The sequence below is a fragment of the Pseudophryne corroboree genome, chromosome 6, assembly GCF_028390025.1.
Source record: "Pseudophryne corroboree isolate aPseCor3 chromosome 6, aPseCor3.hap2, whole genome shotgun sequence".
Classification (NCBI taxonomy): domain Eukaryota; kingdom Metazoa; phylum Chordata; class Amphibia; order Anura; family Myobatrachidae; genus Pseudophryne; species Pseudophryne corroboree.
Genome location: NC_086449.1, coordinates 311,720,447 through 311,743,188, shown reverse-complemented (window position 1 = coordinate 311,743,188; position 22,742 = coordinate 311,720,447). Strand labels below are relative to the sequence as shown.

The 22,742-nt window shown below is 42.3% G+C and overlaps 1 protein-coding gene across 1 annotated transcript in view; it reads left to right on the top strand.

Moving 5' to 3' along the window:
• The window catches only part of TRPM1 (transient receptor potential cation channel subfamily M member 1), a 307,999-nt gene that overhangs the window by 192,969 nt on the left and 92,288 nt on the right, over positions 1-22,742 (top strand). The window contains exons 7-10 of the mRNA XM_063926248.1: positions 2,137-2,311; positions 3,381-3,504; positions 17,917-17,989; positions 20,251-20,351. Coding sequence (XP_063782318.1) covers positions 2,137-2,311; positions 3,381-3,504; positions 17,917-17,989; positions 20,251-20,351 — 473 coding nt within the window. The remainder of the gene's footprint in view (positions 1-2,136; positions 2,312-3,380; positions 3,505-17,916; positions 17,990-20,250; positions 20,352-22,742) is intronic.

Genomic DNA, 22,742 nt, shown 5'->3' with positions numbered 1-22,742 from the left:
TTAATTTCTTAAGGCCACAAATAGTGATGATAAGAAAATCTAATTCAGGTCTGAAACCCGAAGTGTAAATAGGCCACTAGGAGAGCTGCTCAGCTAGTGGTGATGTCACTGAGAACCTCTATGAACTGGTATGAATGCAACATCTTATGCATAAACCTCTACAATATAGTGTGCATGCAACGTTTTATGCATTTCAGTTCATGGCTAAATACTGGGTACTTTTCAAACAGATTGTGTTAAATGTTAAAGTCAGTAGCACATTTCATAACTTGTAATGGCATGTGATTCCTACTGTAAGCGCGCCAAGATGACTTCAAATGACCATATACTATACAGAGGGAGGTGTTTTGTTTCTTACAATGTATGTGTGTTCCAAATACTGTAAGTGTTGATTGGTGTGACTTCAATGTGTTCCATGTAAGAATGAATCACTGTCTAATGTATGAAAAAAATTAGCTTACTCAACTTTATGTTCTGTGCTGCAACTTGTTTATTATAAGACGGGGCATTATCCATAATTTACAATAACTATATGAGACGTTACCTAGAATAACATGAACTGTAAATAAATCAGTAATGACTTTGATTATCCTTATAACTTATACCTTTTTCACACTACCGTAAAATCCCCGGGTTATTGCCGAGTAACCTGGGTCTCTGCTCGGTGTGAAAGGGTTAACCCGGGTCTAGTGACCTGGGAATCCAACCCGGGTAGGACCCAGGTTATAGAGCAATAAGAATTGGTTCAGTTCAAAGACTATAGAGAGTCGGTTCATCAGCACTTGGAGATGATGTAATCTCCAAGCGCCAGCAGATGAGAAGCCCCAGCAATATCCTGAGTCCAGTCTGGGGTGTAAACAGGATTCAAGCCATTGTGACACAGCTTGAAACCCGTGTTCAGTGATCCGGGCTGGACCCGTGTTTGTGGCGTGAAAGGGGTATTACAGTAGGCACGGATGAGCACCACCACTCGGGACTGGCTTCCTGCTGGAGCATTGCACCCTTAACCCCTGTGTTTCTTACCTTAATAAATAGATGGTGTGTTGGCCCCCTCTGCTCCTCAGCTCAGGAGTGTGGCACCTGGCATTGACATCACAGCCAAGTGGCACACTCCCAGCTTTGCTGTTATGCCAGTGGCTGGCACCCAGTTATTTATTAAGTGCCATCATGTTCTGTTGCTTTTTACAATTGGGAACAAAACAGTGATAAAATGAGACTGGGCAATAACAGTAGGACAGATACCTGTATATAACAATATATAGCATATTTGGCTTTTAGGTGTCCCCTCACCATTAATACTCTAGGAGCACCTAACAGAAGCGCGAGCCCTGAGCATGGAATAATATTATTATATGTGGTGTTATACAGTATGTTAAAATAATTTTCTCACCTTCATTTTTTGTTTATGACATTTACTGATGTTTACAAATGAGTTACAGTTTGACAGTCATAAATGGATAATGTTGTAATTTCCTGATATACATGCATAGAAGACTCTGGTAATGTGGCACATGGGTTTCCCTTTGTCATCCTATGCCTGGGAATAAAGGTGAGGCAGGGACAGCAAAGGGATGCTCAGCTGTCATCTTCTGCTCACATGTCACAGTCGTATGAGTAAGGAACCTTTTAAAGAGTTGGGTATGAAATTCTGTGAACATGAAATTATTTTGTTTGTTAATTAATTCATTGTTAATAACTAATAGGCTTAAAACACTCATGTTTCTATGATAAAGCATGACTTCTGCTCTGCCAACCCCTGCCAACAGTGCACTTGAGGTCATGACATCACTGAAGAGGAAGCCAGGAGCAGGAAGCTGGGTGCCTGGCATGACCTAAGGAGTCTAGGCAGTAGGGTGCCCTATAAGCTGGTTGCAGGTGCCACTCCCTTGGCCTTGCACATTGGATAGCAGCACTGGCCGCACAGACTTTGATAAGGCCCTGACTTAGCCATTGGTTGTTACTGTGGCACTAACGCATTTATTGGTTAAAATGGAAATACTGTGCAACAGTAACATGCAATCTCAGCAGGACATGTACAGTATGTCTGCACAGGCTTGTTACTTGTGTGGCTTTACTGTAAATGTAAGCTTGGGTGTTAGTTGAATATTGAGTGTATGTTCTTTGTTCATGTTGCAGGGCTGGGTCAAGGTGTGCCCGTGGTAGCACTCATTGTAGAAGGTGGTCCCAATGTAATCTCTATTGTTCTGGAATGCCTACGAGAGGAACCACCAATTCCAGTAGTTGTCTGTGATGGAAGTGGCCGAGCCTCTGACATTCTGTCTTTCGCACACAAATACTCAGAGGAAGCAGGGTAGGACTTTTTGTGTTGAAAGGTTCTATGTAATTTCCAGAGATTCTACTGTACTCTACAGTTTATTTGTAGATGTTATTTTTAACCAGTTAAAGGGACCGCACCCTTCTTTGCTACTGACAATTAGCATTATTTTATCAGGGCTGACATGAGAAAACTCTTCGTCCACAAACAGCAATGTATTACCATCCATTTAGAAACTAAATATTAAACAATGTTTTTTTGTAACGTTTTATAGTAAAAGATACAAGGAGCACTTTCCACAATTCTGTCATTCTGTACTTAAGATGTACACTACAGTATGCCCAATTGTGTCACATGAATTAGTTTGAAAGTGTCATAGATGGAATTAATAATAGTAATGGTATGTTATCATAGCGATCTCCTTATACATGCAATGTGGTAATGTCAGTTATGATCTAATAAAGGCAGTGTCATTATTAGCTCTGGGTGCTGCTGTCCCTGCAGTTACTGAAGAATGTTATCGCCACTATAGAGGGGTGGTCTTCAGGTTGCCGGCGGCCAGGCTCCCGGCGACCACTATACCGGTGCCGGAATCCCGACTGCTGGCATACCGACATCTTTTCTCCCTCTTTGGGGTCCACGCCCCCCCTGGAGGGAAAATAGATAGCATGGCGCGCGTAGTGCACCACCGTGCCCGCAATGCGGCGAGCCCGCAAGGGGATAATTTGCACTCGCCAAGCTGTCGGTATGCCAGCGGTCGGGATTCCGGCGCCGGTATTCTGCTTGCCGGGACCCAGACCACCGGCAAACCATACTACACCCCTATAGAGTACTTCCTACCCTAGTCTATTAGTTCAGTCAGAAGTCACCTAACCTTCTGACCACATTTTCCAATATGGCCTATAATCTGATTTCAATGGGGTTCTCTTTGGGCATCACAATTGTAATGGGACGATTGCCCTTCACCATAACTAAGTAAGAAAAATTATAGGACTGCTACAAGAAGATTGTGTTATAATTTTTCAATTACATTTTTTAGCACCTTATTGTTTCTGTCCTTGTATGTTTCTTGCTTTGTCTATTTTCTTTGGTATGTATTTTCTAGGATAATCAGTGAATCTCTTCGTGATCAGCTTCTAGTTACCATTCAGAAAACATTTAACTACAGTCGGAACCAAGCTCACCAGCTCTTAGTTGTCTTGATGGAATGCATGAAGAAAAAGGAACTGGTAAGCACAAATTAGCAAAGATAATACAAGTAACAGTTTCAGTGTTCACGGGGCCTAATTCTGAGTTGATCGCAGCAGCAATTTTGATAGCAATTGGGCAAAACCATGTGCACTGCAGGGGAGGCAGATATAACATGTGCAGAAAGAGTTAGATTTGGGTGTGGTGTGTTCAAACTGAAATCTAAATTGCAGTGTAAAAATAAAGCAGCCAGTATTTACCCTGCACAGAAACAAAATAACCCACCCAAATCTAACTCTCTCTGCACATGTTATATCTGCCACACCTGCAGTGCACATGGTTTTGCCCAATTGCTAACAAACTTGCTGCTGCGATCAACTCAGAATTACCCCCACTGGCCAGCACTGGACCAAAACACTTATTTTGGATGTAAAGAGCCCCCAATTAGATCACCATTGGCTGGATGCAATACATTCAGAACATTGCGAGTTCTAGTTGAATAAGGGAGAATCACAAGATATCCATACACATAGAGTAAAATATATATATATAGAGAGAGAGAGAGAGAGAGAGAGAGATAGTACTTTACAGGGCTATAATGGTTGTGGTACAGTAGGTAAGTTATTATATTTAGGTCTCCATAAATGCAAATTGATTATATTCCATTTAAACTTTCTGTTTGCAAATTTTATTCACAAATCAATAATATCTTGAAAATCTTGTCAATGATTGGCGCTTTAAAAAAAAATACGGCTACTCCCGGCCAACAGCCCGCACCTCTGGCAAACATGGGCCCTTTTACATATGCCTCTTAGTTTGATTATGTGTCATCCATATTCTTCTTATGAAGATTTAGGCAACCAGATTTTTTATTTTTTATTTCTGCTTAATTTTCAAATTGCTTTTCATTACCACAATGGTCATTTTTTATCAGCTTGGTATCCATGGTGCCTAATCTATGTAATGTTTTCCCACTTGTGGAATACTTTTGCGCAGTCATTAGTTCAGTTTTGCCATTTTGATCTGGACACTAACATTTTAAATTCTCATTCACTCAGCAGGACAGGTGTCAAGTACATACCAATATGGAATCACATGGTGACATCATTTTTATTATTAGCTAGAGCCAATCCAGATAAATCAAGGCATTTGTGTTTTGAGAATTCAAAATGGAGACATCAGTATATTTGGAGTGGTGTAACCATGTTAGGGGTGTAATGGACTGCTCTGTCCTGCTTGCCATGTACTGGGTAAATGATTAAGGTGGTTATTCAGAGTTGTTAGCAAACCAAAAAAGTACCTGAACTACACCTACTCATTTTTTCAAAGTACAGGACTGCCTACTATTGCAAACAAGCTTCACCTTATTTTGGATGACACTAGCTTCATGGTACCTTAAAAAACAGATGGCAACATTGTGTTTAAGAATAAACAAACTCAGCTGAATCAATATATACTCACATGTAATATATTACATTGCATTGTCTGTGTACGACACTTTTTATTGTACCTTGTACAGGTAGTTTTGATGCTCCTTTGGTTATTAAAGAATTTTTTATGATACTAGCGCTCCTTAATTGGTTTTATAAAGCATAATATTGTCACTGCTTTATTTATACACTGCAATTTAGATACCAGTTTGAACACACCCCACCCAAATCTAAATCTCTCTGCACATGTTACATCTGCCCCCCCTGCAGTGCACATGGTTTTGCCCAGCTGGTAACTTTTCTAGTTTGCTAACAACTCTGAATTACCCCCCTAAGACCTGAAATATGTCAAACTTTAAGAACAATTAATTTTCTTTTTTTATTATATTTTGCTTGATTTCCAAAAACATAGTAAGAATACATTTATTACATATATTCATGTTATAATTTCTGTATAGCTCTATATTGTAGCTTGGTTTATAGGATAACAAATAGTACAACACTGTTTCTTCCTCCAATAAAGATTATTATGTTTGGTTTGTCTTGTCTTTGTGACTGGTCACTGTGTCATTACTGAGTACATTCCACTTCCCTGCATACCATCCATGTCTAGCTGATCATGGGACAGTGTCTCATTAGCAAACAACTGTGGTACTAATGTGATTTGTCAATGCAGTCACATAGAAGGATTACTACAAAGGGGCAGCTGTATGTTGTTTTTGCAGTAAGAAATGCTTGTATTAGTTAATTCTTTGGATTTTAACCAACAGTGTTCCCCATACAAGTATCTGTTAGTCAGCTGGCAGCCTGGAAAAAAATCTAAGCATTGAAATACAGGGCACATTGTATGTCCTATCAGATTTCCTACTGTTTGCGTCTGACAATCATAGTATTATGTAAAACTACTGCTAAAAATCTGCTGCATTACAATATTTGAAAACTATTTTTTTTTTTTTTTTGCTGTACACTAATTATATATAACGTGTCAAACAACCAAAAATACTAATTAAGTATTTATTTATGTATTTGTGTGTCCATCTATGGCAAAGACTTATTCTGGGCATAAACGCTGCAATTATCTAGCCGATCTAGTGAATCGGGTAGATAATTGCAGCATGTATGTGGTCAACCAACCCAAAAATATCGATCGGTTGTGCATGCCAGATCGTCGAGCATGTCCCTCCGATGTGATATTTTCAAGTATCCTGTTGGCCGTATCAGGCAGTGTATGCCCTACCGTGGCCAACTGACGGACATTCCCCGGTTCCTTCGCATAGGAAGTAACTGAGAAATGTCTCCTCCCTGGGGGCAGAGCGCCGATAACAGGTGACAATACACTGTGAGAGATCTTACAGTGTACGTCCTGGATATTGGCAGGGTCATATAAACTGCCTGTCGGCCTGACAGGCATTTTAACTGACCGTGTATGCCCAGCATTATAAATATGTGTTCCCTCTGTCAACCAGCTATAGTATTACCGATTGATTCCATACAGCATAATTTACTTTTTACCAACACCAGCAACTAAGTACATTTAGGCTGGATAGTAGTACACACTTTAACGACCTATCTGCTGATCCATAGATTCACCGACCGAGCATCCGATTCCGGTAAGCATATAAACTTACCGATCAGCCTCTCCTTGTCTGACCAAACATTGCTACTGTACAGGACTATAAATTTCCCCACTCAGTTGTGAAGTCTGCAAGATACTGTATATCTGCACCACCTGTGCTGCAGGGCTGACATAGTATCTCTGTGAACAACGTCAGCTGTACACATGGACAGATGCACTCTGCAATATGTCACTTGCAGGTTTACCTGTAACTATCTAGAGGTTTTACATGGCTTCTCCTTGGTTGCTAACATAAAAATCTTGTCCTCTAATGCACTAGAGGCTGTATTTAAGCACCAGGTTTTCAAAGCTGACAATTTTTGGCAGGTTTGCTTATGAAATTTAAAATAGCAAGTGCCTGATTCAGAGCTGGATAAAGGTGTGTATTTACCAAGCCTTAGATGGAGATAAAGTGGACGGAGATAAAGTACCAGCCAACCGGCTCCTGTCATGTTACAGGCTGTGTTTGATAAATGACAGTTAGGAGATGAGTGGCTGGTACTTTGGGATCTTTTCATGTAGCAGAGAAAAGCCCTGTTTTGCGGAAAAAGGGCTTTTCTCTGCTTCGTGTTATTCACAGTGCAGGTTACCTTGGAGATGTCCCTGACTTCTCCAGGGGCACCCCCTCTCTGCGGCCGAATCGCATCACCATACTTTTGTTTGGTGAGTGCAATCCAAGCTTTTCACTTCTCCATGGAGTTCAGGTTCGCTATATCAGGATGGCACAACCTGAACATAGGTGCAGAGACGGCAGGGAAGCATCACATATAGGAGCTGGAGACCTTCCCAGCATCAGATCCCATGAAGTATATATAGGGCCTAATTCAACATGGAGCGTAGATGTGCGAATAAACGCATATCTACCATCCCCTACCCTGACATGCTGGGAGACGCCCAACACTGGCAAAGCCCACCCTGCATGCCGGTTCCAGCCCCCCTCTGCCCCCCTTCCCTGCAAACATCTCACGGCTGCAATGCTTTAACATGTTTAATGTTGCCCTCTGCCTACGCAGCCTAGCTGTGAAGGCAAGCGGCAACCCGCCATTTCACAGCCCCGCAAAATGGCCCGGACACGCCTGGGTTGCCCGGACCACGCCCCCCCAACACAGAGTTGAGGCCCCTTTAATGCCACTGCACCGCCCCCTCCCACCCCACGAACGGCACTGCCTGTCAGTCAGAGGCATTCGCACAAGTGAGATCCTTCCACTGCTGTGCGTGCGCACACTTAACAGGGCTTTAGCAGCAGCATTCCATAATTCATCATGAATTAGGCCCATATGGTCTATAAACTTGCAACGTTGTCCTGAGGTCACTGTGACACAATGGTCCAAGCCTTTTAATGGCTGCAAGCTGCATCATAATTTGATCAGATGATTTGATACCTTACTGTGTAAGGTATGAAAAGCAGTATGGACAGCATGCACAACGCGATGCCTGCTTTTAAGTTGTTACACTCCTCCTTCCCTGTCTACCAATGAGAAGAAAGAGGGTGTGTCAGACTTACAGTTCAGCAGGAAATCCTGATGCCAATTCCTTCTAGGTGATGGACATGAACTGGTTAACCGTCGATGGTCAATAGTTTTTAACTATCAGGTGGAAACCACTGATGGCTCAGGTCTGCATATGTGCAAAGGAACAGGTACTGTGGCTGCATATGTGCAGTACATAGAAGCAATGGGATTTTGCCATCAGAATTCCACCATCAATGATAAAACTACCATTGGGAGGAAACCATTGATGGTCAATTTCCATCCGTAGCTGCCACAGAAGATTGCAGGCAGGTGCCTGATGATCAGACAAAGTGTTAGGTTATTTCTGAATAACAATCACTATTTCACTATTCTCTATAAACTGAAGTTATCTGATATACTGTAATTGGAATTAGGGGGAAATAAAATGTGTGTCTAAACAGCAGATATACTGTTACTATTGAAGGACTCTGCATACATCCTCTTAGACAGTCATTGATTCAGAAAACAATCACTTGTACTTGCATTCTCTTATCAATAATAGTGTGTATACTGACCTAACCATAAAGTAGCTCTGCATGTTACAATAATAAAAAATGGCACTTTTCAAGCAAACAAGCAAAGCATTTAGGAAGTCAGCTGACTGGGAGTCTGAAGAGAAACAGTGTATTTGTCACTTCTAAAGTAAAATAAATAAATATTTGTTAATAAACATGTCCAGGTCATTAAACTCATTTTCAAAAGTGTTACACAGCAATAATCACATAATGGGGGTAATTCCAAGTTGATCGCAGCAGGAATTTTGTTAGCAGTTGGGCAAAACCATGTGCACTGCAGGGGAGACAGATATAACATGTTCAGAGAAAGTTAGATTTGGGTGGGGTGTGTTCAATCTGCAATCTAATTTGCAGTGTAAAATTAAAGCAGCCAGTATTTACCCTGCACAGAAACAAAATAACCCACCCAAATCTAACTCTCTCTGCACATGTTATATCTGCCCCCCCCTGCAGTGCACATGGTTTTGCCCAACTGCTAACAAAATTCCTGCTGCGATCAACTTGGAATTACCCCCAATATTCTGTGAAGACAAAACATACCTAGTCCAATATAATATGCAATGGAACAGGTCCACCTACAGGGGTTGTTCCAGTTGGGTTTTGCCCAATATGAAAATCACAATTATTTCTATATCATAAGACTCCAGGCTGCCAGGGAGGGAGGGAGGGAGGGTTCCACGCTGCCGGGGGCAGAGTGCAGTATCTCCCATACCGGCGGCTGTGTGCTGTCCAGCATGCGGCTGTGCATGCGGCTCCCTCCCCATTGGCGTTTCTATCATGGGTGCACACGGGCCCACACCGCACACACTGCACCCATGTTGTTTTAGTACTTACCTTTCCTGAGTCCTGCTGCAGAAATCACTGCCAAAATTAGTCTCTGAACCATGCTAGTGCCTACTGCGCTGTGGAGAGGAGGGGGTCCACCTGGAGCCTGCACATGGGCCCCCTCCTCCCTGTCCCTCCCCCCTCCTCTTGGGCAGCACAGGGACTGATCCAGGCAATCTCCAGCTTCCGCTGCTGCCAGGAGAGTTGCTGCTGGCAGCAGAGGCTGGAGAGTGGAGACAACAGAACAGGGCAGAGAAGTACTGGCCCCACTCCTTGATCTGGCTCTGACCACACTCCCATATAACTACCATGAAACGGATGTCTTGCATGCGTTTGCTAGGTAGCCTCCCAGATGACACCCAGAAATGCCCTTTGACAGACATAAAGAACCGCACATGTAGCCTCTGTCAAGGTGCGTGTATAATCTTCCAGATTATGTACAGTAGTGACTACACCGTAGTCCTGAGGAAGCAGTATAATGTAACATATGTATACTAATAAAGCACCTGATGGTGATCCTATCTATATATACCACATTAATGCACTAGGGGATCCTGTACACACCAGCCACTGTCTACAACTTAATGAGAACTGCATTAGGTCTAGTAAAGGCCAACGCCGGTCACGGGTGTAGTATGTCTGACCGGCGCTCAGGAGATCGCCGGTCAGCATACCGACGCCGGGATCCCGGCAGCATACCGACGCCGGGATCCCGGCGGGGAGAGGTGAGTGCAGCAAGCCCCTTGCGGGCTCGGTGGCGACCTGCGCTCGCCACGGGTTCTATTCCAACTCTATGGGTGTCGTGGACACCCATGAGTGGAAATAGTCCCTGTTGGTCGGCATGCCAACCATCGGGATAGTGAGGGGGCGGGATGTCGGTGGAGGTCATGTGACCGTCGGTCTCCCAACCGCCGGTCACATGAATACCACTCGCCGGTCATATAACTACATCCCATTTATAGCACATCTATGAAACATTGCGACACAGCAGTGGCAGAAATGACAGTTGGTGCAATATGGAATTGGGATCAGTATAAAAAAACAGAATCCCGTCAGTATATCAACAGCGGGATCCCGGCCACCAGTATGCCAGCAGCGGGGCGAGTGCTAGAAAGCCCCTTGCAGGCTCAGTGGCTTGCTGCGCTCGCCACTGGTTATATTCTCCCTCTATGGGTGGCGTGTACACTCACAGAGTGAGATAAGCCTGTGGCGCCGGTATTCTCGTACTTCCCGATATGTTAGGAGGCTGAAATTTAACATTGTTATTCTTCAGGTGGGAAATAGGAAAACTGCGTAATTATAATTCTAATAAATCTACCCTAACGGAATGAAAAGGGGTTTGACATAATAACGTCATCATCGATGCGTGGCCTGAGTTGCGTTAATGATAACGCCCAAACAGCCAATTGGATCAAAAAATTTGTATTGCACCTCTAGTGTGTAAAATTTCATTAACTACAAAAATGGTCTTGTCACTTTCTACCGTCTCTCTCACTCACTCGCTCACTCACTCACTCACTCACTCACTCATCACTAATTCTCTTACCTCCCGATAATTAGAATTTGAGTAAACCTCAACCTAAGGGGATGAAAAGGGGGTTGGCATAATGACGTAATTACCGATGCGTGACTTGCGTTGCATGAATGATAATGCCCAAGCGCCCAATTGGATCAAAATTTGGATTACACCTCCAGTGTGTATCGTTTCACTCACTCACTCATCACTAATTCTCTTACTTCCTAATATGTTAGGAAGCTGAAATTCAACATAGGTATTGTTCAGGTGGGAAATTGGAAAACTACATAATTCTAATTTAATAAACCTCCTCTACGGGGATGAACAGCGGGTTGACTTAATGACGTCATTACCGATGCATTGCTTGCGTTGCGTTAATGATAACACCCAAATGGACAATCGGATCAAATTTTGGATTTCACCTCCAGTGGGTAGAATTTAATAAACTACAAAAATGGTTCTGTCACTTTTTACCATTTATGCTACCTACTGGTGCTCCTCAGGTAACTCCAAGAACCATGGATTAATATTAACTTACATTAGGACGTCTCAAATTTACATCTCTATAGATTTACCAAATTTGTAACACTCATTTATATTTACAACCGTGAAAATCAGAAACTCCCATGCGAAGAACGGGTAGAACAGCTAGTTACATTATAATCTTGTAAAAAAAAGTCATGAACTCGCCGCAAATGACTTAACATGGAGAAGGTGCCTAGATGGCTAACGACCCTACCTCACAAATGGAGCAGATGCCTTCACAAACATTGTCAGGATTTGGGTAAAGATAATCCCATGCCCAAGAGGTGGCTTTTTTTGGTATTATGCCCAGGCATCACAATGGCTTTCTTTTTATCACGGGCAAGAACTGCAGCCACTGGTAGCTGGCTTACACAAACGACATCATCAACATCCTCATCTTCAGTGTCAGATAGTAGTAGTACACACATATCCGCCTCATCCTGTTCCACTACCACACATGAAGCTTCAATATCTATTACCATTTTTACTTGCACTACTCCCCACATGTGCTGATGGTGCAGAAATGGTGGAAGGAGGTGAAAGAGGCTTCTCTATGAGGACAGTGTGAGAAATATCTGACTCACACATAGGTAACATGGACACCCCTAAACGTTCCTCAGGAATGTTTGATGGTTCTTAATGCACAGTTTGTTCTACTGCCTTAGTGGTCTTAATTTTTTTGACACCTCTTCCATTGAAAAGTTCTTGCATCATCATGAGACGCAGAAGAAGCTGCTTCACTGACAGTTGCAGAACCACCACTCAGAAATAAAGGCCAAAGCCTGAACCTTTCCTTGCCACTATGTGTGGTGAATGGCATGTTGGCAATTTTGTTTTCTGCACCGAACCTTCCCTTTGTAAGAGGTGTGTTTTCTTTAACACTGTATATTGGGTTTCTTGATTTTAGATGCTCTGACTTAGACCCGCTATGCCCTTGAGTATCGGCTTTAGTAGATGACGTTGCTGGACTAGCATCGTCATCATGACTGGTGGCAGCAGCTACTCCACTAGTATTTGCTTGCTCTTCTCTAAACTGATAGTTATCCATTTGTCAAGTCGCAGATCAATGCGTGGATCACAGGGCTTATAGGTGCACATGAACAAAGTGCACTTGCATAAAGCACACCAACCAACCAGTACAAAAACTATAGATATATATTTTTTATATTTCTATTTTTAAACTTGCATCTCGGTTTAAACTGCGCAGATCACAGGGCTTATAGATGCATGTGAACAAAGCGCACTTGAGTAAAGCTTCCCCTTGTAAGCATCTCTGTCTGGGCGCGCATGCCTGCCCGGATGGAGACGCTCTCCAATCAAGTGAATGGGGAGTGTCTCCATCCGGGCGCGCTCCCATCCAGACGCAGACACTCACAGTGACTAGTTGCACCCAGGAGGCTGTGCCTAGTCACATAAGGAGCAAAGATAACGGAGGCTCCATCTGTATATTATATATATTTTATTTTTCTATTTTAAAACTTGCAGCTCAGTTCGAACTGCGCGGTTCACAGAGCTTATAGATGCACATGAACAAAATAAAGCACAGCCAATACAGCAGAGTACAGTAAAACACACAGAAGCGTGCAGCGTGCCCCTATATACACAGTCACTATTCTGCACAGCCACAATTAGTCTGAAGTCTCTGTATGGACACAGCACAGCCAAAACCTCAGAGTTATAGCGCAGCAATCCCCTAGTATATATGCACTGTCACTATACTGCACATCCACTTAGAGAAGTCTGGAGTCTGGACACAGCACAGCCAGGACCGCAGAGTATAGCGCAGCTTGCCCCTATATACACTGTCACTAAACTGCACAGCCACTTAGTGAAGTCTGAAGTCTCTGGAGTCTGGACACAGCACAGCCTAAACAGCAGAGTATAGCGCAGCATTAAGCGTGCTCTATATACACTGTTACTACTATAATGCAGCCACTTAGTGAAGTCTGAAGTCTCTGGAGTCTGTACACAGCACAGCCTAAACAGCAGAGTATAGCGCAGCATTAAGCGTGCTCTATATACACTGTTACTACTATAATGCAGCCACTTAGTGAAGTCTGAAGTCTCTGGAGTCTAGACACAGGACAGCCTAAACAGCAGAGTATAGCGCAGCATTAAGCGTGCTCTATATACACTGTTACTACTATAATGCAGCCACTTAGTGAAGTTTGGAGTCTCTGGAGTCTAGACACAGGACATCCAAAACAGCATGCATTAAGTGAAATGGTGCTGAGTCCCAGCCACAGTGCCTTATATGGAATCTAAGTTCCGCAAGAATCTGATGCCGGGAAGATGACAGTCGGCCTCGACGTGGAAGCCGAGTCTGGTACACCTGAGCTGCCATTCGAGCCCCGGCTTGTGTGGACACGTATTACCAATGTTCGGAGTTGCTCGCATTCCAATTTCCAAGCAATGTGAACCACTCATCTCTAATCGTAAATGTTATTTTCACACAAGAAAGCACTGGATGCGTTAACTCAATACTAATTTTCATTATATCAAGATAAAGCAGTCTATTTGAATCACTTAATTGACATTTCCATTTGGACTCCATTTAATTTATAAAGGTGAATAACAAATGTTTGATTTAATTTAATTTAATTTACTTTAATTCATTTTAATTTACTTTGCATTTGTGTTTAATTACATTTTATGTGGAAAATGCGATTTTCATATTTATTAAGAACTGACAAAAATATATTCAGATGCATGGCTGTACACCAGGAAAGGTCTTATTGTGGTATAACTATAAAGTCGCAAACACAAACCGGCAAAAGACGCACACACAGACACTGCAGCATCTCACTCGGGCCCTAGTTGCAGATGCCACTAAATGATATTACATGTTGATCTGCAAGTACAGATAGGGGGAAACGTGCAGGGCTATATAGAGCCGGGACCGGGTACTGTAGGGGGCATGGCCTGATCATTGAGGCATAGCCACACACCTGTACCCAAACAATTATGAAAGAACTATGAGCCGAATTCAGACCTGATCGCTCGCTAGTGGTTTTTTGCACTGCTGCGAGCAGATAGTCGCCGTCCATAGGGGAGTGTATTTTTGCTTTGCAAGTGTGCGAACGCATGTGCAGCCGGGCGGTACAAAAAATATTTGTGCAGTTTCTGAGTAGCCCAGGACTTACTCAGCTGCTGCGATCACTTCAGCCTGTCCGGGGCCGGAATTGACATCAGACACCCGCCCTGCAAACGCTTGGACACGCCTGCGTTTTTCCAACCACACCCAGAAGCGCCTTCTTCCTGTCAATCTCCTTGCGATCGGCTGTGCGAATTGATTCTGCATACACTCCATCGCCCAGCAACAATCCTCTTTGTAGCCTTACGACGCGCTGGCGCATTGTGGTGCATACGCATGCGCAGTTCTGACCTGATCGCAGCGCAGCAAAAAATCCTAGTGCACAGGGTGGCGCAGTATGCCCCCTCCATCAGGGACAGATAGTGGGAGGGATCAGTGCGATTGCTCCAAATTGCACATCATGCAGGCAGAGGAAACTGCTGCTGCTCAGTGGCAGCAGCCTCCCTGAACACGCCGCAATCCAGTACACAGTGGCGTATGCTGGGCTGGGGATAGAGGCTGCTGCCGCTGACAGGTAAGAAATAGGGGGGGGGGGGGGGGGCGGGCAGACCCTGTCCCCCACTGGGCCACTCCAACGAGACCATGCCCAGATAATTAGCACCCGCTCCCCTTACATCTCGGTGCCCCAGGAAATGCATCGAGTGCTAGTTTGTTTAAATCAACACTCTTTGGCTTCATTTGGGATGATTCATAAAAGCAGCGATGTCATGAAAACCATATGGGGGTTATTCAGAGTTGTTCACAAATCAAAAAAGTTAGCAATAGGGGAAAAAAGATGCTGCACTGCAGGTGGAGCAGATGTAACATGTGCAGAGAAATTTATATTTGGGTGTTGTGTGTTCAAACTGAAATCTATGGGCCTTTAGCTGATCTGCTGCACCAGTCCTCCTGATCCTGCTCTGCCTCCATTGCTGCTGTGATTCATGGCTGGTTGTCGAGGGTGCCGGCGGGGGGGGATGCACGGTGATAATGTGTGGGGGGAAGGTGCGGTGGACATGTGTGACGGCTGGGGGGAGCGGTGCGCGGTGATCATGTATGTGGTGAGGGGTGCGGGGAGATATGTGTGCCGGATGTGGGGAGCGGTGCGTGGAGATCGTGCGTCGAGGGAGGTGCGGTGGATATGTGTGCCGGCTGGGGGGAGCGGTGCACGGTGATCATGTGTGTGTGTGGGGGGGGTGCGGTAATTATGTATGCCAGCAGGGGGGAGCGGTGCGCAGCTATTCTGTGTGCCGGCGGGGGGTGGGGTGTGCAGAAATCATGTGTGCCAGCCTGGGGATGAGGGTGCACGTTGATCATGTGTGCCGGCGGGGGCGGAGGGCATGCCGTCCATGTTTTAATCCAGTGGCATGCCGGGGCCCCACTGAGCGTTGGGGCCCGGTACAGCTATCCCCTTTGTCTCCCCCTGTCGCTGGGCCTGCCTACAGAGGGAGGGTATTTGAGCTGTGCAAGTGTGCGCACGCATGTGTAGCAGAGGTGCACAAACTGATTTTGTGCAGTCTCTGCGCAGCCCAAGACTTACTCAGCCACTGCTATCGCTTCATCCCGTCCAGGACCAGATTTGTCATCAGACACCCTCCCTGAAAACACTTGGACATGCCTGCGTTTTGCTGCGGATTGCGGTGCATATGCATGCGCAGTTCGGGCCTGATCGCAGGCTGTGAGAAAACGCAGCCTAGCGATCAGGTCTGAATTACCCCCTAAATTGCAGTGTAGAAATTGAGTAGACAGTATTTATCATGCTCAGAAACAATATAACCCACCCAAATCTAAATCTCTCTGCACATGTTACATCTGCCCCCTTCCCCCTGCAGTGCACATGGTTTTGCCCAAGTGCTAACTTTTTTGGCTTGCTAACAGCTCTGATTAACCCCCTATGAAATATTTACTCCCTAGTCTCTTTTTGATCATTAATAAATCATCAATAGTTTAACTTTCATGCAAATTTACAGTCCCTATTTTTGATAAGTGGGGTACAGCATAATTTGCTGTTTACTAAGGGGATTCTCAGCATGATGTGAGAGTGCTAGATAAAGCAGTATTTCTGGTCAGCAATATAATTGCACACAAATCCAAAAAATACATAATTGGCAATGTGCCTTTAGGATGTGGGTCAGGGACTGATGTCAATAAATATTATCTGTAAGGTTGTAAATTATTGAGTAATATTTATGAGTCATATAAATAATGGTTGTTATTATTATTATTATTAATAATAATAATAATTATGATTATTATTATTATTATTATTATAATAATAATAATAATAACTTGTTATGTTTGAATACATGATGAAATAACCATAGTTGTCATATTACGTTGCATTTTTCTTAACACAGCCCAAAATACTGTAGGCAGCTTTTGTCTGCTGAATGCAGTTCTTTGTTCTCAGTGGTTTTTGTTTTATGAGGAGGGCACAATTCTGCACAAACCACACCAGAATTAGCTAAAATAAGAGCGTGGCTAAATGATTCTATAGGAATTGCAAATAATGACTCTAGTGTTAAAATAATCACATTTGTATCACGAGAGAGGCACAAGCAGTGGCTGATTATACCTTGGATCTGCAGACCCCCAGTAAAATCCAGTACCTCCAGTTAAAATGATGGCTGTCGGGATCCCGGCGTTCAGGAGACCGATGCCAAATTCCCGTCAGACGGTATTTTACTGACAGATGGCAGCACGACACTTGCCCACTATTACCACTCGATTGGTGGGTCCAAAGCGTGGCGAGCACAGCGAGAACACAAGGGGATTTGCTGCCAGGATTCCGGCAGACAGGATGCCGCTGTCGGTACACTGGCAGTCGGCATCCCGTCTGCTGGTATGTCATACCGGATCCCCGGTGATTGCCTAGCAGTAGCATAGGCTTCCCATTGTAAGTGCTTTCTGCTAATCACATGCCAGACAGGCCATCAGAGGGAGAGGTGCTTTCTCCTTCTGAGACTGCCAATACGGACAGCGATTGCAGAAAGCGCTTCCAATGCCTCTTCCTTGCTATTGCAGCAGCCCTGTCTGGCTTCTAGGGGCTGCAGTCAATATTGTCTCTAGAAACCGGCTTGTTGATTTGTGCACACGTATAAGGGATCGGGATCTTGTGCATGCACATATTTACAGACCCCTCTGCAAATGAAGATAGGAGCTACCATTCAGCACAAGTAACAAATACTAGATTAGGGGATCTCAACTCTTAACCTATAGTATCATGCAGAGGTCATGTTTTCAGTTCTGTAGAAACAGGGGGTACTGTATTCATTATCCACCAAAATAAATTAATTCACTTGTGTATAATCCAAAAAAATGACCTACTAGTGGTAATTGAGGATTGGAGTCCAGAACCCAAACTCAAAATAATTATTTACCATTGAAAAATAAATTTATAATATTTCAAGATTGTTAAATTGTACTGTATATTGTCAATACAGATAACTGTTTTCCGTATGGGGTCAGAAGGTCAACAAGATATTGAAATGGCTATCTTGACTGCTCTTCTAAAAGGTAAGTGATGTCTACACATTGGGGGTCATTCCGAGTTGATCGCTAGCTGAATTTGTTCGCAGCACAGTGATCATGCTAAAAATAGGCAATTCTGCGCATGCGTATGCGGTGCAATGCGCACGCGGGATGTACGGGTACAACGAACGATGTAGTTTTGCACAGGGTCTAGCGATGCATTTCAGTCGCACTGGTTGCCGCAGAGTGATTGACATGATTTGGGTGTTTCTGGGTGGCAACTGGCCATTTTCAGGGAGTGTGCGGAAAAATGCAGGCATGCCAGGAAAAATGCAGGCGTGGCTGGGCGAACGCTGGGCGGGTCTGTGACATCAAATCCGGAACTGAATAGTCTGAAGTGATCGCAAGCGCTGAGTAGGTTTTGAGCTACTCTGAAACTACACAAAAAAATTTTGTAGCCGCTCTGTGATACAACCATTTGCACTTCTGCTAAGCTAAAATACACTCCCAGTGGGCGGCTGCATAGCATTTGCACGGCTGCTAAAAACTGCTAGCGAGCGATCAACTTGGAATGACTCCCATAAAGAGTACCTATCACCTAAATACTTTAGAGACAGTCATTTTTGCACACATTCCTTTTTCTGACTTGCCCAGCCAGCATTGCAATATGGGTGGATCCTCCCTGGTAGCCTTCTTTTCACCTGATATTGGGAACAATATTATGTTATAAGCTTACAGTGCAAGAGGCCTCAATCTGTCCAGTCTACTTCATTAACGTTAAATGGAACATGACCATTAATATTTATTGAAAATGATTGGAAATAATGAGCCCTATTCCAGTGAGGATTTTCTATATAATATGAGCTGGCCAGAAAGAGGATGAGGCAGGATGTCAACTTTAGGCCCAGATTTATTAAGCCTTGGAGAGTGATAAATTGCACAGTGATAAAGTACTAACCAATGAACTCCTAACTGCCATGTTACAGGTTGTGTTTGAAAAATGACAGTTCTGATTGATTGATTGATTGATTGATTGATTGATTGATTGATTGATTGGTACTATTATCACCATGCAATTTATCACTCTCCAAGGCTTGATATATCTGGACCTTAATTTGCTGCATTGTTATAATGAATTTTGCCAAAGGTCTTAAGTTCAGACTATTCTTAATATAACGTATCCTGGTTTATATATAATAATACTGCATATATATAAAAATGTGTTTGATAGCTGATATTTTTGTTTAATTATTAAAGGTAGAAGAAATTCACACTTGCAACAGGATGTAATGCCGCCCGAATTCAGGTGCCATGTGGGATGCCGGTCAAACTGGAATTTTTTTTTAAAGGGGCAATCACTTACAAGGTAAAACCATGCCTTGTTAGTGATTGCCCATTTAGAAAAACTTCTGAGTTCAGCCGCCATCCCACAAGGCTGCCGAACTCGGGCAGCATTACAACCCGCCTCTGATTTTTACAGTTATCAGAACTTTATTGCTACAGCATTTATTAGTACTTAACAATCGATAAAAAAATTATTTCGAAAAAGTGAGCAATGAAATCTGGGGTGCAGCTACAAAATGTACAAGTGCATCCCAGGAACACTTATAGAACAGCTAGAAAAGGTTTTTATGTACATCAATAAGAGCGCTCTCCAAATACCGCATTTAAACATACAACGCCATTGTGTAACATATGTAAACAGAAAACGGATTCACCATAAAATGGGAATGTCCTCTGATCTCCTTTGTACTAGGTCTAGCCAAAAGGTTACAAGAAATCCTCCTTTTCAGATTTTATTCCAGACAGCGAATCTGCTCTGTGCCTCAGGTGTTTATAGAGAACCTGCAAGATACGCGTCTCCTTTCCCTTTAGCACTGGGGAATGGCTGGAGACACTTGAAAAACACCAAACATAGTGTAGCAATCCTTTCAAAATGTAAAATGTATTACTATAGATTGCACTTCCAAGAACACAGATAAAAACAGCATATCACAATATCTCCATGGGACATATCACCATTCGTGTGTTATCCTGGGGGATTCCTGAATCACCAGATGGTCGGTTGGTGAACGGGTTTCTAAGCTCCGGATGCCCAGTTCCACACAGGAAAAACACTCCCCACAAGGATAGATGAGTCCTGGAGTCCACAGATAAAAAAACACATGAGCCACGCTTAATGCATTTCAGACTGGTAGTCCTTCGTCAGAAGCGTGGTTGTACGAAGGACTACCAGTCTGAAACACATACAATGAACTTAACAATGACTTAAAAATGACAATGATATTTAAATGACCTTATTTCAGGTACAAATGCCTCTGCTCCTGACCAGCTAAGTTTGGCATTAGCATGGAACCGGGTTGACATTGCACGCAGCCAAATTTTTGTTTTTGGACACCAATGGCCGGTAAGATCTCACTTGTGAGATGATGTTTGTGATTCCAGTTAACAGATAATATACATAATTACAGTAGGTATGTGTTCATGTTATTAATGAGCACATCAATCCAAAATATGTTGAAAAAAGTATGTGACTTTTGGTTTACTCTCCATTAGTAGTGATCTCCTCTACTCAGTGTTTCATTTTAGCTGTTAGTCAGTTTAACAAAATGTGTGCTGCTGCTCCGACCAGTTCTCTTAGTCATTTATTTACGTATGATAATATGTAAGGTCTTTTGCAAACTTTATATTAGACCATGCTACAGCATTTCAAAGTGAACTTGGATTCAGCTATACCAAATCTTACATTTGTTCTGTTGCAGTGATTCTGTTTTATAATTGCATCTACATAAAATCCGTCATACTGAATGACGTTATGGTCAGCTTCAGTTTTCGGATTGATAGCTTGACAATATCCTAAAGAATTTGCTAATATAATTCAAAATGTTTTGTTTCCCTAATGTATAGCCCTTAATATTGCAAAGAAGTATTAAAATGCGCTGGATGGGTTTTAGAAGGTTATTTGTATTGTAGCTATGTAATGTAGACTTCGATTCTCACTGTTGGGAAAGGATCTACTGTATTATTGGTGCGCAGAGTTTTAGGGGTGTTTTTAAAACATATTTTGCTCATTTATGTTAGAATGATTTTTGTTTGGGACAATAACTGGGTATTATTGTTATTATATATTATAAGTACAGGTTGAGTATCCCATATCCAAATATTCCGAAATACGGAATATTCCGAAATACGGACTTTTTTGAGTGAGAGTGAGATAGTGAAACCTTTGTTTTTTGATGACTCAATGTACACAAACTTTGTTTAATACACAAAGTTATTAAAAATATTGTATTAAATGACCTTCAGGCTGTGTGTATAAGGTGTATATGAAACATAAATGAATTGTGTGAATATAGATACACTTTGTTTAATGCACAAAGTTATAAAAAATATTGGCTAAAATGACCTTCAGGCTGTGTATATAAGGTGTATATGTAACATAAATGCATTCTGTGCTTAGATTTAGGTCCCATCACCATAATATCTCATTATGGTATGCAATTATTCCAAAATACGGAAAAATCCCATATCCAAAATACCTCTGGTCCCAAGCATTTTGGATAAGGGATACTCAACCTGTATTATTATTATTATTATTATTATTATTATTATTATGATCTCTATTTGTACTGTACATTATCTACCCAACCAGGGAATTATGGATCCAAGAATCTCTACTTATGGTTTTTAACCCTTTCTAGCTTAACTTAGGTGATTAGAAATATATTTTGTAAAAACCTGATTCACATTTACAAACTAATGTAATGAAAAGCAGACACTTATTGGTCTGTACGTTGTAATGTAAGGACATGTAGAGAGTGAGACCTGAGTGTTTGCACCTTTGCCGTGTTCTTTCTGACAAAGATTTGTAGTGAAGGATTACTTGATTAAAAGAAGAGTAACAACAGGATACAAAGAAATGTATCTTATCAAGTGGTGAGAACAAAAAAAATGACACATCTGCATGAGATCATTTTGCTCTAACAATATCAACTAACAGTAGATTTAAACCCAATAGTTATGACTCTTTCATACATTATGAATAATTAAAAAAAACAGCTATAGCGGTAGCCCTTAGATGCATTAGAGTCACATTAGGAAACTACAAGTAATTACTTGGAAAATACAGTATAACCACCTATTAGTCATAGATCTCCTGTCAGATAAGTGGAAACACACACCAACTGTTTACATATAGGAGACAATTTGTGCTAGCCAATTAAAGTAAGTCATCTGCCGTTGAAATGCTGTAAGTGAAATTCTTAGATTATGAAGCAAAATGTTTAATAGACAAAGAACCATTATTTCATTTTTCAAAGGAAAATTAGTTAATTTAATATACAGGTTGAGTATCCCTTATCCAAAATGCTTGGGACCAGAAGTATTTTGGATATTAGATTTTTCCGTATTTTCGAATAATTGCATACCATATTGAGATATCATGGCGATGGAATCCAAGTCTAAGCACAGAATACATTTATGTTTCATATACATCTTATACACATAGCCTGTAGGTAATTTTAGCCAATATTTGTAATAACTTTATACATTAAACAAAGCGTGTGTACATTCGCACAATTCATGTATGTTTCATATACACCTTATACACACAGCCTGAAGGTCATTTAATACAATATTTTTAATAACAAAGTCTGTGTACATTGAGCCATCAGAAAACAAAGGTTTCACTATCTCACTCAAAAAATTCTGTATTTCTGAATATTCCGTATTTTGGAATATTTGGATATGGAATACTCAACCTGTATATACAAATATATGTATATGTATGTATATGTAT